The sequence below is a fragment of the Carica papaya genome, chromosome 6 (genome assembly GCF_054855325.1).
Source record: "Carica papaya isolate Zhongbai chromosome 6, ASM5485532v1, whole genome shotgun sequence".
Lineage (NCBI taxonomy): Eukaryota > Viridiplantae > Streptophyta > Magnoliopsida > Brassicales > Caricaceae > Carica > Carica papaya.
Genome location: NC_142314.1, coordinates 2,784,351 through 2,799,774, shown reverse-complemented (window position 1 = coordinate 2,799,774; position 15,424 = coordinate 2,784,351). Strand labels below are relative to the sequence as shown.

The following is a 15,424-nucleotide window of genomic DNA, read 5'->3' as shown; positions in this document are numbered from 1 at the left end:
GGAATGATGAATACTTCGATGCTTAAATTATTGGTATAAAAAGATAATGTTTGCGGGATTTAAATCAAGTATCCGAGTAAGAATAGTGAATTACAGTCCTAACTATTAAAGGAATCCTCACCACATGAACGCCATCTTCCCAAATCAGATATCCAAATGAGTATCTTCCTTGAACTCTAAGCTGGGAAATGAAGGTTACCTTAAACTTCTGCTTCTTCGTTGTAGAATTGAATGACAAAATCGAGGGCTCTATGGTCACAAATGACCCAGCGGGAGCTTCAATAAGAGATCTATAAACAGAGTTTACCGGACCAACATTTGTTACCGTTCTTGATACAGTCACCTTATGCTTAAGTTCAGGAATGGTGATAGAAGGCAGATTCAGATTCATAAGGAACTTGGTGGATGCGTGGCATGATGTCCTTATCTTGGTCATCAAGCTAATTGCAGTGTTGTTATACCCTAATGAGCAAAGAAATCGGATATAATCTGCAACGTTGGCATCGTATACAAGACCAGGATCCATGGCTTTGTTAGGATTAACGTGACCAGCTCCGTAGTCAAATGGGTCGGCCTTCTTATGAGGAGCTCCTTCAGCTATAATGCTTTGACCATATTCATCAGTTACAGACGCTGAAATAAGCCAGAAATGAAATCAGCTGATTTGATTATCAACCAAGTTATGGGAGAAACCAAACTGCAATGAGGTTTTTATGTTTCTCAATTGTCACCTGTTGTGACCAGCGCAGACTTGATTGCTGCAGGGCTCCAAGTCGGGTGGACAGCTCTGAGAAGAGCCACAACACCAGATATATGTGGACAAGCCATTGATGTTCCAGATTCAAGTTTGAAGTTGAGTGGAGGTAATTTGTTTTGATTATTTCCGGGTGACTCAAGAGAAGAAGCAGGGGACCAGGAGGCCAAGATGTTAACACCAGGAGCAGCAATATCCGGCTGCATTGCACATTAAAGTTCATAAATCAAAAGATTACGTCACCAATTGCTTACTAAAATCGGGGTGAATACCTTTAACACAGAAGGCTGCATTGCACATTAAGGTTCATAAATTAAAAAATTACAGCACCAATTGCTTCTAAAAGTGGGACGAATACCTTTAATACAGAAGGAGAGAGCGAACTGGGTCCTCGGGAAGAAAAATATGCTACTTCCGGGGCTATTTGTTGTCCAATTGTTGTTTTTGTATGGTTAAATTTTACCATAGGAGCCCTACTTAACAAAATAATCGAATGTAATAATTCATCATGACCAAAGCTTAAGCTAATACTAAAGGGTTAATTTATATTATTTACACTTCAACAAATCCACTACCATGCAGCCTGCTAGGTTGAACATATAGATCAAATACAGGCCATAAGATTATAAGTATCAGTCATAATATTAAAATTTTTGTTCATGGTAAACCCTATGTTTCAAGAATCTGAAGCTTCTTTATAAGTAGATTCAGAAGATTACCTGCTCGATTCTATGTAATTAAGAATGGATGTCCCAACTGTTAAGTCCACAAAGACGGAGGGGATACCCCGGGGATAAGTAACATCCTTAGTTGGAGACTGTGCAAAGATGACACCAGAACCCAGTGCATTTCGTACACTTATTCCAGCAATTGTAGCTGACCTTTGTGACCGAGATTGGAAACACAGAACAACTTTTCCTCTAGCTAAAGTGGGATTCAGGGTTCCCAAATCGCAACTTCTGTAAAAAGTTGATAATGTGAAAATGAGCATGCATGCTATCGCATGGTCTTTGCATCAATAACAGTTAGTGGCTGACCTTGCACTGTCTTCATCTGCATCGGCGGCTGCAATTTCATCTCCTGGAACAATAGGTTGAAACTCACTGGCCTTCTTCCTTGTATAAAAAGCCTGACCCTGTTCAAAAAAATAAAAGTACTTCTATACTATACAGTAGAGAGTAATGCATTTAGATGTTGATTGAATCCAATTCTAGTATGAAGCAAATAGGTTCTCAATATCTTGAAAGTAAGAACATGTTTAAACACCACATAGAAGAGTAATAATGGCCCCAGTCTTATCAAATGGCTTATTGAGCAGCAAACTTGAAATGTAATGCTTTGCAGAATTTGACTTGTACGATTATCCCAATAGAAATAACCTTAGGCAATCATTTGTAACTCAAAATCTCTTATTCAACTTAATAGAAAGCACATAGTGTCACATGGAAAACATTTCAGAAATTTATCATGATGAGAAAAGAAATAGGATTACCACAAGAGTTTGATTGTTTCCTAAGGTAATGACAGTTGGGAAAGCTCTATCGATAGTGCTTGCTGCCACATCAAGAATCCATGGAGCAGTATTTATAACAGTTTGAGGATAAGGACCGGCATTACCACCAGAGCATACGACAGATATTCCTCTAGCTATCGCATGGAAAGAACCAATAGCTAAAGCATCGTCAACATAAGAAGGAAGTGGAGGTGGTGAGCCAAGAGATACTGAAATAACATCCACACCATCAGATATTGCATCATCAAATGCAGCAAGAAGATCAGCTGAGCTACAGCCACCCGTAGCCCAACAAACTTTATACATGGCTATCCTAGCCAATGGAGCACCCCCTCTTGCCAATCCTTGAGCTAGCCCAATTGAGTTTGCATTTTTCACTAAAGCACCAGCTGCAGTTGATGATGTATGAGTCCCATGCCCTACAGCATCTCGTGGAGATAGGAATTCAACCTCATCACTAGTATTTAGCTTTCCATATTCTGCTTCGTATCCTTTGATGTACCATCGTGCCCCAATAAGTTTCCTGTAAGGTAGCCCGCATCAAATGCTACTTCATTCTTAAATTTCGCTACATTGAGATAATAGCAGTCAGGAAAAAACATCTTTATACTCATTTGAATATGTTACAGAAAATCAAGTTTTACTTTTAAATGCACCTTCCCTGAATTCGCTATTCTATCATAGCAGAATTATAGTGTATTGCATAGTATAGAACTTCAAAACTTTGAAGTGAAATTAAGTTCTCTAGTAAACACTAAATGACAGAAAACTTAGCAGCTAAAGAGTATCCAGAATTGAAATCACAATGACTGTGAAAATGGAATTCTAACAGCTCTCGAGTCATTGATGGAATATAACTCAAATCAAATCCAGCAGCAACACCCATATTTTTTTTAACCCAGACAACAAAATAATGTGAACATTTTCATTTAGTAGCACCCATAGGGACTAACAGAAGCAAGACCAAAGTAAACTTAATCATGTAATCCAGTCGGGACACTACAATTGAATTTACAGTCCAAAATCAGTTCTCAGTTAATATTATGGGTACAGCCGTAGGATATTGGTCTATTACGAAAGGATTCAGAGGAGCCCGATAAAGGGATAAAGGAGAAAATAATGGCAAACCTGTTGCAGTTTGATTGATTAAACATTTCTCCTTCCTGGCATATACCGTTCCAATGTGATGGAACCTCATCCATACCTTCATCTTTGAAGCTTTCAGATTCTGGCCATATGCCTGGACAACAAAATGTAACAAAGAGGTTCATTAAAGTCAAGTTTATTAAAAGAATACAGTTGATTAGAATTCACTAGACAGTAAGTTAATGACATATCTTTCACTGACCAGTATCCATGACACCAATGATAGATCCAATGCCAGAATGACTTTTTGAAAGAATCCCATCCACCATCTGAGGTTTTACTTTCAAGAAATCCCAACTTCTAGTTGTGTGTAAACTAAGGATTCTATTGGGAACAACCCGGACAACTCCATGGTAACCTGCATTCATACACCAGCAAACATGGTCAAAAGATTTGTTGGAACACATGAATGAAACTAGAAAATTAGAGTTTATATTTCACCAACATTATAACACCTGCTATTAGTTTGGCTTGAGAATGAGTCAAGACTGCAGCAAACCCGGAAAATCCATGCTTGTAACTGTATAGAATCGATGTCTTGGCAGCTTCTTTGCTGTCAAGAAAAGATTTCAGGCTGTTACTTCCCTTGCAATAGCTAAAAGTTGCTACAAACATTATAATTCCCCACCTTATGTTGAAACTAATAAAGAAAAATGGAGTGACACTCAGATTTAAATACTAAAGTGCTGGCTCTAATAGTATATTAAATAAGAGAGTTGAATCAATTTCCTCAAATGTTTAAACTGATGGAAAATAACTCAATATATTACACTACCAATGCATAAATAATAGATTTTGTCTTCTTCAATCTGGTTAAGCTTTTCAGAGTAGTGGTCATAGCTTATTAAATAACATGGTCCCAGAGCGTAAAAGTTCTAAGGTTTGAATACTCAAAGCCTTTTAATTAAATTTGTTGTTAACATGGCAATAAATGATAGAATCCAAGAGTTTGAACATTCAAGGCCTCCCAATTTCTAATCCATTTAATCCTACAAGACTGGATGTAAATTAATTACTCCCACTTCTCAGTCACGGACATTTTCAACAGCTCTACATACCCAAAACTGAATATACAGGAAAAAAAGATTATTAACACCAAACATATGAATTAGTGCAGAGACAGAAAAGAGCAGGACCAGACCTTCCAAGAACATCACTGAGAATCCCATGGTGCAAGTCTTGAACCAGCTCAGGCTCATCATAGGCTCTCTCCCCCATATACACAATGTGAACCTGGCAAGAACAAGAAGAGGACCCAGAACCCCCCCACCCCCAAAAAACAAACAAAAACAAACCCATGTAAAAAAGCCAGCAAACAGAAACTCCCGAAACCAAAGAAAACAAAATCGAAGAAAAAAGACCCACATTGGTAGAAGCAAAAGCTAGAAGATAAAGAGACTGTAGCAAAGTAAAAAGGAGAAGAATCACGGCGGCACGTATCCGAGAAACACTAGCAATGGCAGCCATTGAAGATAGTTCAGACAACAGAAAAATTAGGGAGATAAGAGGACCATAAATACAGTTCTTGCTTCTACAATTTCAGCGACGAATGATGATCACGAACACTAGAAATCGTCACTGTATGTTTTTGTGCAAGTGTGGGGGGACCAGGGGGCGTACCTGCTCCACTTATATGAAGTTGTACAAATAGAGTGTGGTGTTTTACAGGTGAAAAGGGACTGGGTTGGTGCACCCATATTGGATGTGGTACGTAAGGCCGTGTTTGGGTTGTTTGAATGGAAAATAAACAGTCAGCTAGTTGTGACTGGGAGAAAACTGGATTTTTTTGGATGTTTGGATATGGAGAGAGAGAGAGAGAGAGAGAGAGAGTAATTGATTGATTGGGTAGAGAGTGATTGATTGATTGGGTGTTTGTCTTTTCGTGGGGAGAAGAATACTTGAGAGGGAAGTTGACTTTGACTTTCTTGTAAAATGGGGGACAATACGTGTTGAGATCACTTCTCTTCCATAATAGAATAATAATATAATTATTAATATAGTACTAATAATATAATTATTAATGGCAATACCTTACAATAATATTAACAATATGTTTTTTTATATCATTGTTATAATGGTCTTAACGACTGAAATATTTATATTTTTCTTTTTAAAAAAATTACAAATTCAAATATTATTGAAGATATAAAATTGATTAATTTATTTAATGTAGTATAAACTAATAATGATGAAATTAATGAACCATTATATACCTAAGTTCAAGAAAATTATTTTGTGGGGATTAAATTAAAAATTTATATTTAATCTAAATTAAATACTTTATTATTCATTTTTTAACAAGTGATTACACAAGTATATAAAATCAGTTTAATTACAAACCAAATAAATAAATAAATAAATAAATATTGTGGACGTACTAAATAATTAAAATTTATGAATTGAAATAAAATTATTGTATAAATTTAAATCTATAATTATTAAAATTAAAATTATTCGTGACTTAGATCATAAAAATTTTGCACACTTTTTAAATAATGTCAATTAACTATCATTCTCTAATTTTTGTAGCTAAGCTTATAACACTCTAATTTATTTATTGGCATAATAAATTAAAATAAAATCTAAAAAAATGAGAGTATAATTTACCTTTTGGAAAAATAAAATATCCCATTATTTAAATTAGCTATTAAAATATTTTTGAGTTAATTTTATGTGTACCAACAATATTTTTTTTTATAGTATAATAAAATATAAAATTATTTATTTAAATTTATAAATAAATCCATAAAATATAATTTAATACTAAAAGCTTAAATTTTAAGCTATATGTAGACTTTTGATTACATGAAAGACTATGAACTAAACCTTGGAGATTGAATATCATAATTATTGTTGTTGACTTACAAACTCAAATGATGAAGTCTTACCTCCAAAGTCCAATATTGACTTGCACTTCAAATTATCAACAAGTTTGTTTTTCACCATTTGATTATTTCCCATGTTAATGCTTTACTTGTAATTTTATAAACCTAAGATTAAATTTTAAATATAGTTCTCATATAATAACAACAAATAAATTTTTTATAATAAAAATAAATAAAATTATATTATTTATTATTTATAAGTTATTAATTTGTTTGTACAATAAATAATATATATTTTTTAAAATAATTAATAAATATTTTACTACTTAATTGTATAATTATTATGAACGATATTTTATACGTAAATTTATTTAAATTGATATGTTGGAGCAAAATGAAATATATTTTTTTCTTTGTTAAAGTGCGAGTTTGGATGAGATCATATTTGAATTTGTGAAAAAAGAGAAGTGGGTTGCGTCAGATTCATGTTTGATATTTCAAGACGGTATAAAATTAAGTCGCTGTGTTTATATATTTTCTAATTTTGTAATATTACAAGTATTAATAAATATAATATATTGTATTAATAAATATAAATATATTTATATCATTATGTATTGATAACATTTACCTTAAATTACCTATGGTATCATCTCTAATAAGAGTAAATGTAATACCCTTAATTAATTTTTAAAAAAAATTAAAATTAACGTATAAAATTTAATTTTTTAATTTATGAATTTTTATTTAATATAAAAGTTATGAAAAAAAAATAGGTGGATGATGAAATTGAAAATAATTTTGGTATAAAATGGTGAATATTTGGGTTCTCGAGATGTTTTTGAAAGAAAAATAAAAAATTGAGGGTCAAAACGTACTTTAAAAAAATGTGCTACGTATGACTGCCCAGTCAGCATGCTCGACGAGCCGGAGTGCGCTGCGTGGCAAGGCACGCTGACGAAGTACCATGCGGGAGGCCACACTGGCGATCCGCGTGCCTGCGATCGGACGTCCCAGATTTGTTCTTGTACGCGTGGACGGTCCAGATCCTTTATCTCCTCAGGCGCGATCAGACGGTCGCAATTAAACGCGATAAATAGTTTAGATTCATTTCTTCTTTAAATACGATCGTACGGTACATATCAAATCACGATGAACGATGCATATTCATTTCCTATTTAAACATAATCGAACGGTACAGATCAAATATGATGGACGGTCTAGATTAAAAGGAGACGGATATAAATACCTTATTTCACACCAAACCCTAACCCTAGTTGTCAGCCCTCCCTCCCCCCCAGCTGAAGAAGAAGAACCAGTCACTGGGAAGGGAGCCGACCGTTGTTGTGCCGAAGCCACTCCGACTTCTAAAGAAGGTGAAAATTCTCTCAATCGCTCGAAATTTGATTTTGAACACATCTATAGCCAAATCAGAGCAAAAGGACCGGTGGATGGGCTGGGAACTGCGGGTAAAATCCGACGGCACTACCGCAGGAAAAATAAAAAATTGTATTCAATGAGACTCTTCCCGATTCCCGTTTCGTGTAATTTTTCTACCATTGTATTCATCATTTTGTTTCCTATAGGTTGACTGAAGAAAAATGACAAAACACGAGTGTGAGCCAGCGGAGCTGCCATATCGGAAACCCTGCCACCGGTAAGCCTCTATTTTTCGATTTTTTTGGGTCAACCGAGGTCCCTTAATGTGTTTTCTTGCAAGGATGAGTACAAAACTGGCTGAAAACGGCCAGTACAAGGCAAACTGCTACCGGGACGGTGATGCCATTGCCGGAGTACGGTGGCGGCGCTGTGCCAAAATCTTAAAATTGGCCGAAAAGGGTTTCTAACACCGATTTTAGATTTTTTTAGGGTATTTATAGGTATTTGGAGCGTGTTTTAATCTCCAAAGAAAAATTCAAAGAACTTGGGGACCGCCAGTAGGCGCAGCTGAAAGCTTAGCGTTTCGAACATCGATTCGAATAAGAATCTCTCACCCTATTCCTTGTTATGGAATTGAAGTTTACTTATAAATAATGTAGCGCCCGGACCGAGGAAAAAAAAAGGGCCACGTCGGCAGCCACGTCAGCAGGCCCGGTCAGCAGTCCCAGCCAACCGGGGCCTGCCACGTGGCAAGACCACGTCGCTCCTGAACGGGCCACGTTGGCGATCCGCGTGGGCGCGATCGGACGGCCCAGATCAATCGTGCGATCGGACGGCCCAGATTTAATCGCACGGACGGCCCAGATTTAATCAAAAACGGACGGCCCAGATTAAAACAAAATGGACGGCTGAGATCAAAGGGCAAGGGGTTATAAATAGAACCCCCACACCAGACCACAAACCCTAGCCGCCTGCCGCTCGCCGGAGAAGACGAACCAGAGGCCGACCGCCGCCACCCGCTGCCGCACCGGGGAAATTTTCGACCGCCGATCGAGGTAAATTTCATACCCCCGACTCGTTTTTCTACGCTGATTCCTCCTATGGCCAAATCGAAGCCAAAATCCCGGCCAAACGGCCGGAATACGCGGCCGAAGACCAGCGGCGCCGCCGCGCCCCCTCTCAGTTTTTGCCTCCGACGAGGCCCTTCCCGGCCTCCGTTTGATGCAATTTTTATATCACCGTGATCACCATTCTTTTCTCTACAGGTTGACCAGAGCCGAATCACCAAAACACGAATCTCGCCGGAGAGCCGCCACACCCGAGAGCGCCGCCGCCGGTAAGCTCCGTTTTTCCGTGATTTTTTGGCCCCCCGAGGGCCCTAGGGTTGTTTTCTCACAGGGACCGATGCGAGTGTGGCCGAATTCGGCCGAAAACGGCCGAAAACAGCCAACTCGAGGCGACTCGCCGCCGCCAGCGGCGGAGCCGTCGCCGGAGCACGGCGGAGCCGCCGTGCCGGAGTTGCGATTTGGGCCGAAAGAGGCCCCGGGCCTAATTTGGGTTTTTTTTTGGAACACGTGCAGGTACCGTTAGTGTGTTTCAGTTCCCCGGGAAAAATTCAGGGAAAATTAGGGACGGCCTGTAAGCGCACTGTGAATCGTATTCGGATCCTGAAAACAAGTAAGGACCCCTCACCCTATTTCCTATCACGGTATTAAAGTTCAAAATGATAAAACGGTATCTCTTGAATTAACGCATGTGTGAAATTGCTTAAGGTTGCTAATGGAGCCCGAGTCTAGTGTGATTGATGATTTACTGTTATTTGGCCTGTTTTACAGCTTTAAATGCATTATGAGGTTTGATGTGTTCATTTTATAGTTTCGAGTGCATATAATACTGTTTTATTAATTATGGGTTGAAAGACTGAAGAACTGATACTGTATGTTGTCTGTTTGGCATGAATTACGATTTGCTTGTTTAAATATGAATTGATGATGCTTATTGAGGAAAAGGGAAATGAAAGATTATGTGAATGGAAATTGTATAATGTGTTCAGCCTGACTAGATATCCTGGGAGATGGTGGACGGACCGGGTTCGTAGGGAACCCTACCGGGATTGTGGTCTCCCATACCGGACGGGGTATGGAGATCTTATGGGTTTTGGCGCCCATACCGGACGGGGTATGGGGACGGCCCGTTTCACCCTCATACCGGACGGGGTATTGAGGTTTATGGTTTTGGCGCCCATACCGGACGGGGTATGGGGACGGCCCGTTTCACCCTCATACCGGACGGGGTATTGAGGTTTATGGTTTTGGCGCCCATACCAGACGGGGTATGGGGACGGCCCTGGAAACTGATTATGAATGTTAAAGGTTAACGGGTAGCGGGACCCCTATGGACCCCCATAGATACTAGTAGGCTGGTAAATGAGAAAATGATATGTTGTATAATGATTGAATTACAAAAGGTGTGATAAGTGCTATGTTTTACAGCTTATATTATTCCATGATTGTGATAATGTTATTGTTTTCTTATATTGTTTCATGAATTCCACCGAGGTAAGTGGATGGTAAAGGTTTTATCATAAATAAAACGAGTTTGTTATAAATCATGCTCCATTGGTCTTTTGTGTTTTTCTACCCACCTTTACCTCCGTGACGGTGAGATATCGTGATGTCATTACTGGGCTAGTGTAGCTCATTCCTTATTTAACCATTTCAGATCAGGAAGACATGGTTCCCGAGCCCGTTCCGCAGGAGGACGACGAAGGGGATGCCTAGAGACTCTGTAGTCATACTCATAGTTTTATTTTCGAGTCTCTCTCTTAGTTAGTTTAATCTTTTATATTTTAAGTATGTTTTTTGTTTCCGTGTAAGGGATGTTAAACGAAATTTTGATCTCGCTTCCGCATTTAATATTTATAATATAATTTCCATTTTGAATCACCGGGGCTGTTACAAATAATGTGGTATTTTGTACAATTTAGAAAATCTCGATAATTAATCACAGGTTATTAATGGAGGTAGAACTGGTTATTATTCACTTTTAATCCTGTTTGATTGATTTTATTGTTTTAAATGCATAATATTACATTGGAATTGGTATGATAATTCATTTGTGCTTTCTTTATGCATGTATTGCTTGTTTTGCGTGATTTATAGTTAAATTATGAAACTGAAAATTAAATATAAACAGAAAATTGTTTGACTAAGTGAGTGAATGAATGATAGCCTCACTGGATATCCTGAGAGATGGTGGACGAACCAGGTACATAAGGAACCCTACCGTGAACGTTATCTCATACCAGATAGGGTATGGAAGATTGGTATTTTGGCGCTCATACCGGACGGGGTATGAGGGTGGGCTGTTTCACCCTCATACTGCGAGGTATTGAGGGATAATATTTCTTGCGCTCATACAGGACGGGGTATGGAGACAACTGTTTCACCCTCGTGTCGGACAGGGTATTGAGTTATAGTAGTTTTGGCGCTCACAACAGACAAGGTATGGAGATGGCCGGCTAATTGAAAATGTTGAATAAGTATTCACGCGTAGTGGAAACATCTCTATAGACCCTTATGGATACAGTAGATAGATAAAAAGATAAAGTTATTATTCTGGTTAATTGAATATGAGATTATGATGTTATTTATGCTATTACCTCTATAGATCAGTTTTGAAAATTTCGTTACGGTAAGTGTACAATAAATGATTTTACTTATGATAAATGAATTTACTTAAAATAAGAGCTCCGTTAGTTGTTTTCATAATTTTTACCAACTTTCGTTTCTGTATCGGTGAGTAGTGCGACATTCTTATTGGGGTAGTATAACTCACTCTTTCATTAACTATTTCAGATCAAGAGAACCAAGATCTAGATCTCGATCCATAAGAGAGTTGCGAATAGGATGTTAAGTTGTTTACTTTCTATCTATTTCTTTGATTATTCGTTTTTCCTTTAGAATGACCATTCCAGTAACCTTATTGAGTATTTTAAATTATTGTGTAAGAAATGTAAACTCTAACACTATTATTTCACTTCTATATTTAATTTATAATTTATTTCCTAAGTTCCGGATCGTTACAGTAAAATTAAATTTTTATTAAGTTTAAATGAATATTTCAAATGGTTGCAGCAAAAATTAAATAGATAAATGATAAATCAACTTTAGTAGTTTTATAAATTTTATTTAAATAATTGAAATACCAACAATTTGATTTAGACACTACATAATATTTTATTTATGAGTCTTTTTTCAAGTTAAAATATTGAATACATTATACATATATGCATATGTTTGTTTGTATTAATATAATTATTGTCTTCCAAAAAAAAAAAACATTATATATGTAAGATGTAAGGACTAGAAAGTAGAAAGACTAGAAAGGAAAAAAATAAAATAAAATAAAAAAATAAAAATAAAAATAATAATAAAAATAAAAATATAATAATTAAATAAATTTCTATCAGGTAGGAAACGACGTCGTTTTAGAGAGGGGAAAAACGACGTCCTTTTGAAAGAAAGAAAAACGACGTCGTTTTGGGATGTAGGAAAACGACGTCGTTTTGGGGTAGGCTGGCAGAGTATAAAGGGAGGTCGGGAAAGGGAGAAGAAAAAGGGGAGAAAAGAAAAAAAGAAAGAAAAGGAAAAAGAGAAAAAAGAGAAAAGGAGGGAAGGAGGGCAGCGGAGACGAAGAAGAAGAGGAAAGTTCCAGAAGGAGAGAGGAGAGAGTCGGGGCGGAGGGGAGCGAGAAGGGAGAGGGAAGGAGGCCGTGGACGGACGACGCGACCGGCAGGAAGAAGGAAGATGGAAACGGGAGGTACGGTGAAAATTTGAGCTGTTTGGTGTGGTGTGTGTGTGTAGAGAATTTTGTTGCAGGTTGCGGCGTCGGCAATGGCGCGACGGAGTGGAGCAGTGAAGGTAGGCCGTAATCGTGGGGTTGTCCCGCGCGCTCACGGAGGTGATCGGGGAAGGAATTGAAGGTGTGGCGGTGTTGGAGGCGTGTGGGGAGCCGTGGGGAAGGATGGGGGTGGTGCGGGTAGAACAGAGTGAGGAGGATGTGAGAGGACAATCTAGGGGGCGCGGGTGGGATAAAAACTCGAGAGGACAGAAGAGGTGTGTGCGTGGTGTATGCGTGGGTGGGGATGTGGAGGGAGCCGCTAATAGGCGGCGATGTGTTTCCCTGAAATGCACGGTGGTGAGGGCGTGTGTGTGGCATGAAACGGTGCAAGCTGAGAGGTTAATCGCCCTAGGTAGGCAAAAGTGTATAGGAAACGGGAGGAGGCAGGAGGATGGGGGAGGTAGCGGGTAGGGGGCAGTGGGAGAGGGAAGGGGGCTGGAAGGTACGGCAGAGGGGACTAGGAAACAGGATTTGAGGGGGATTAGATGGGAGAAGAGGAGTAATGTGGTCAGTAGGAGTTAGCAAGTTAGAACGCTTGGGACTAGCATGGTATAAGGGGAGATGGGAGCATGCGGTTTGGGATGGGAGATTTGGAGGCCGTTGGTGGGGGCGGGTTGAGTTGCCGATGTTGGTGGAGCAGGGAGGGGATATGTGTGTGGGTGTGGCCTAGCAAGGCCGAGAGGGGTAGAAGGGTGCATGAGTCACGGATGGTGGTGACGGGAGGTGGAAATGTTTGTGTGTGTGCGTGGCCCAACGAGGTCGAGAGTTGGAGGAGTGAGTATAAGTCGCCGATGTTGGTGACGCGAGATGATGGTATTTGTGTGTGTGTGTGGCCTCTTTAGGTCGAGAGTTGGAGGAGTGAGTATAAGTCGTCGATGTTAGTGACGTGAGATGATGGTATTCGTGTGTGTGTGTGGCCTCTTTAGGTCGAGAGGTGGAGGAGTGAGTATGAGTCGCCGATGTTGGTGACGCGGAATAATGGTGTTTGTGTGTGTGCGTGGCCTATTAGGTCGAGAGGTGGAGATATGGGTATGAGTCGCCGATATTGGTGACGTGGAATGAAGGTGGTTGTGTGTGTGTGTGTGTGGCCTCGTGAGGTCGGGAGATGGGGGAAGAGTGTATGAGTCGCCGATGTTGGTGACGAGAGTTAATGGATGATTGTTGGGTGGGTGTGGTTGTTTGGCCGTGCTATTTCCTTGGAATAGGACCTTGATAATTAGTGTAGGGAGGGGGTTATGAGTTGTTTGGGGTTGGGTAGGATAAATGCATATAGACATTTCTGGAAATTCTTGTCACTGCATATTACACTTACAACTTGATTTTTATCGTATTGAGTTATGTGAACTCACTTCTCATCATTCACAGGTGGAGTAAGAACGGAATTGGGATCCGAGCAGCTGGTAACGGAGCCCCGTCGGTAGTGCTATAGGGCACAAGTTTTGTTTGTGATTTAAAGTAGTTTGAAAGGATGATTTAGTCTGGATATTGAATATCTAGGAATGTTTGATATTGTATTACTATGTGTTGTAGAGGTGGAGATGTATGTACAATTGATTTGGAACAAGGAAGGTGGACAAGTTTCTCTTGTGCATGGTTGGAATAATATGGATTTCGGTATTGTGTTGTATGAGTACTTTATCGTACACCGTTAAGAAAAAAAAAACGGGGTGTTACATAAGATCACAACCACCCTTATTGAGAATAGATTTGATACCTATAGACAAAATCTTATGGTGACACATGATGAAATATGGCCAAATTGCCATAAATGATAAGTTTCACCATTGAGCCAATAAGTACACATTACACATGACCTTATTGTAATTATATGAATTGTAAAAAAAAAATATATAGAACATCAAAAATACAATCACCTACCCACCAAACTTCACAAGTGCTGTACATACACACATATATACATACATGCATATAATATATATATATATATATAGAGAGAGAGAGAGAGAGAGAGAGAGAGAGAGGGGACTTGGCTCTTCCCTTTGAAAAAAGCAACAAAGATATTAAAAGTAATTATATGCATGCCATATAATGTTTACAACAAACTTCAATCATAAGATTATAGACCAAAACTTAATTTGCAAGCGACCAAATGTGTTGCTTTTTAGATCCTAAAAGAATAATTATTATGCAACATTAGTTTGTGTATACTTATAAGTTTAATGATAATGAAATTACTTTGAGTATAAGTTATTTGAAGGCAGAAAAACATAATTATTAATATCATATGATATATCTATATATATATACATATGTACTTATGTAAATTGAAATACCACTGTTTTTTTTTTAAATTATATTTATTTTTTAACTGTTGAAATTTAAAATTAGGTAAAATATATAAGTTTACTTAATAATTAAATAAATATATATTAAACTAAACATCATAAAATATACGCATACTAAAATAAATAAAGTTTTATTAAGATTAAATAAAATATTATCTCGTTATAATCTGATCATATAAAAAATAGTATTACTTATAATTGTACAAAAATAAAATAAATACTGATTTACATAAATAAAAATTGTATAAAATAAAATAAATTTTAATAAAAAAATATCGGTTTTATTTTTAAAATAATAACTAGATTTTTTATTAAAACTTATATTAATTTTATTTTTTTAAAAATAAAGAACGAACACATGGTAATTTGTGATATTCTTTATATAAATTAATATTAGATAATTTTTTATTATTAACTTCAAATTTCTAAATGGATATATCAATAAATAACATAAAAATATTTAAAAAAAGCCAAAAATAAAGAGCAGGTGTTTAAGGAAACAAGAAAACGAACTTACGGAACTAAAATGTGAACGCCCTCACCCTAATACTCTCTCCTGGGTTTTCCATTTCTTTTGTACTATGAAGTACCGAAATTC

At 37.7% G+C, this 15,424-nt stretch overlaps 1 protein-coding gene across 3 annotated transcripts; it reads right to left on the bottom strand.

Annotated features, from left to right (window-relative positions):
- Window positions 1-4: 4 nt before the first annotated feature.
- Window positions 5-5,222, bottom strand: LOC110810381 (subtilisin-like protease SBT3.9). 3 transcript variants are annotated; one of them, XM_022036545.2, is made up of 11 exons: window positions 4,779-5,219; window positions 4,555-4,646; window positions 3,869-3,966; window positions 3,616-3,771; window positions 3,396-3,507; window positions 2,247-2,790; window positions 1,792-1,889; window positions 1,474-1,713; window positions 1,113-1,227; window positions 732-954; window positions 5-633 (listed from the first exon to the last, which is right to left on the bottom strand). In XM_022036545.2, the coding sequence occupies exons 1-11, from the start codon at window positions 4,878-4,880 to the stop codon at window positions 65-67; spliced, it is 2,349 nt and encodes a 782-aa protein (XP_021892237.1). In that variant the 5' UTR covers window positions 4,881-5,219; the 3' UTR covers window positions 5-64. The 3 variants fall into 3 exon arrangements, with proteins under 3 accessions (XP_021892237.1, XP_021892245.1, XP_088079430.1); XM_088223304.1 differs by lacking the exon at window positions 1,113-1,227 and having other exon boundaries at window positions 491-633; window positions 4,779-5,222; XM_022036553.2 differs by lacking the exons at window positions 4,555-4,646; window positions 4,779-5,219 and having other exon boundaries at window positions 3,859-3,972.
- Between the last annotated feature and the right edge of the window lie 10,202 nt (window positions 5,223-15,424).

Excerpts from the sequence above, each read along its gene's own strand:
- LOC110810381 (XM_022036545.2), bottom strand. The coding sequence starts at position 4,880 with ATGGCTGCCATTGCTAGTGTTTCTCGGATACGTGCCGCCGTGATTCTT. Across the intron at positions 1,890-2,246 it reads GAAACAATCAAACTCTTGTG|GGTCAGGCTTTTTATACAAG; the intron begins GTAATCCTATTT and ends TTTTTTGAACAG. Across the intron at positions 1,228-1,473 it reads AATTACATAGAATCGAGCAG|GGCTCCTATGGTAAAATTTA; the intron begins GTAATCTTCTGA and ends TTTGTTAAGTAG.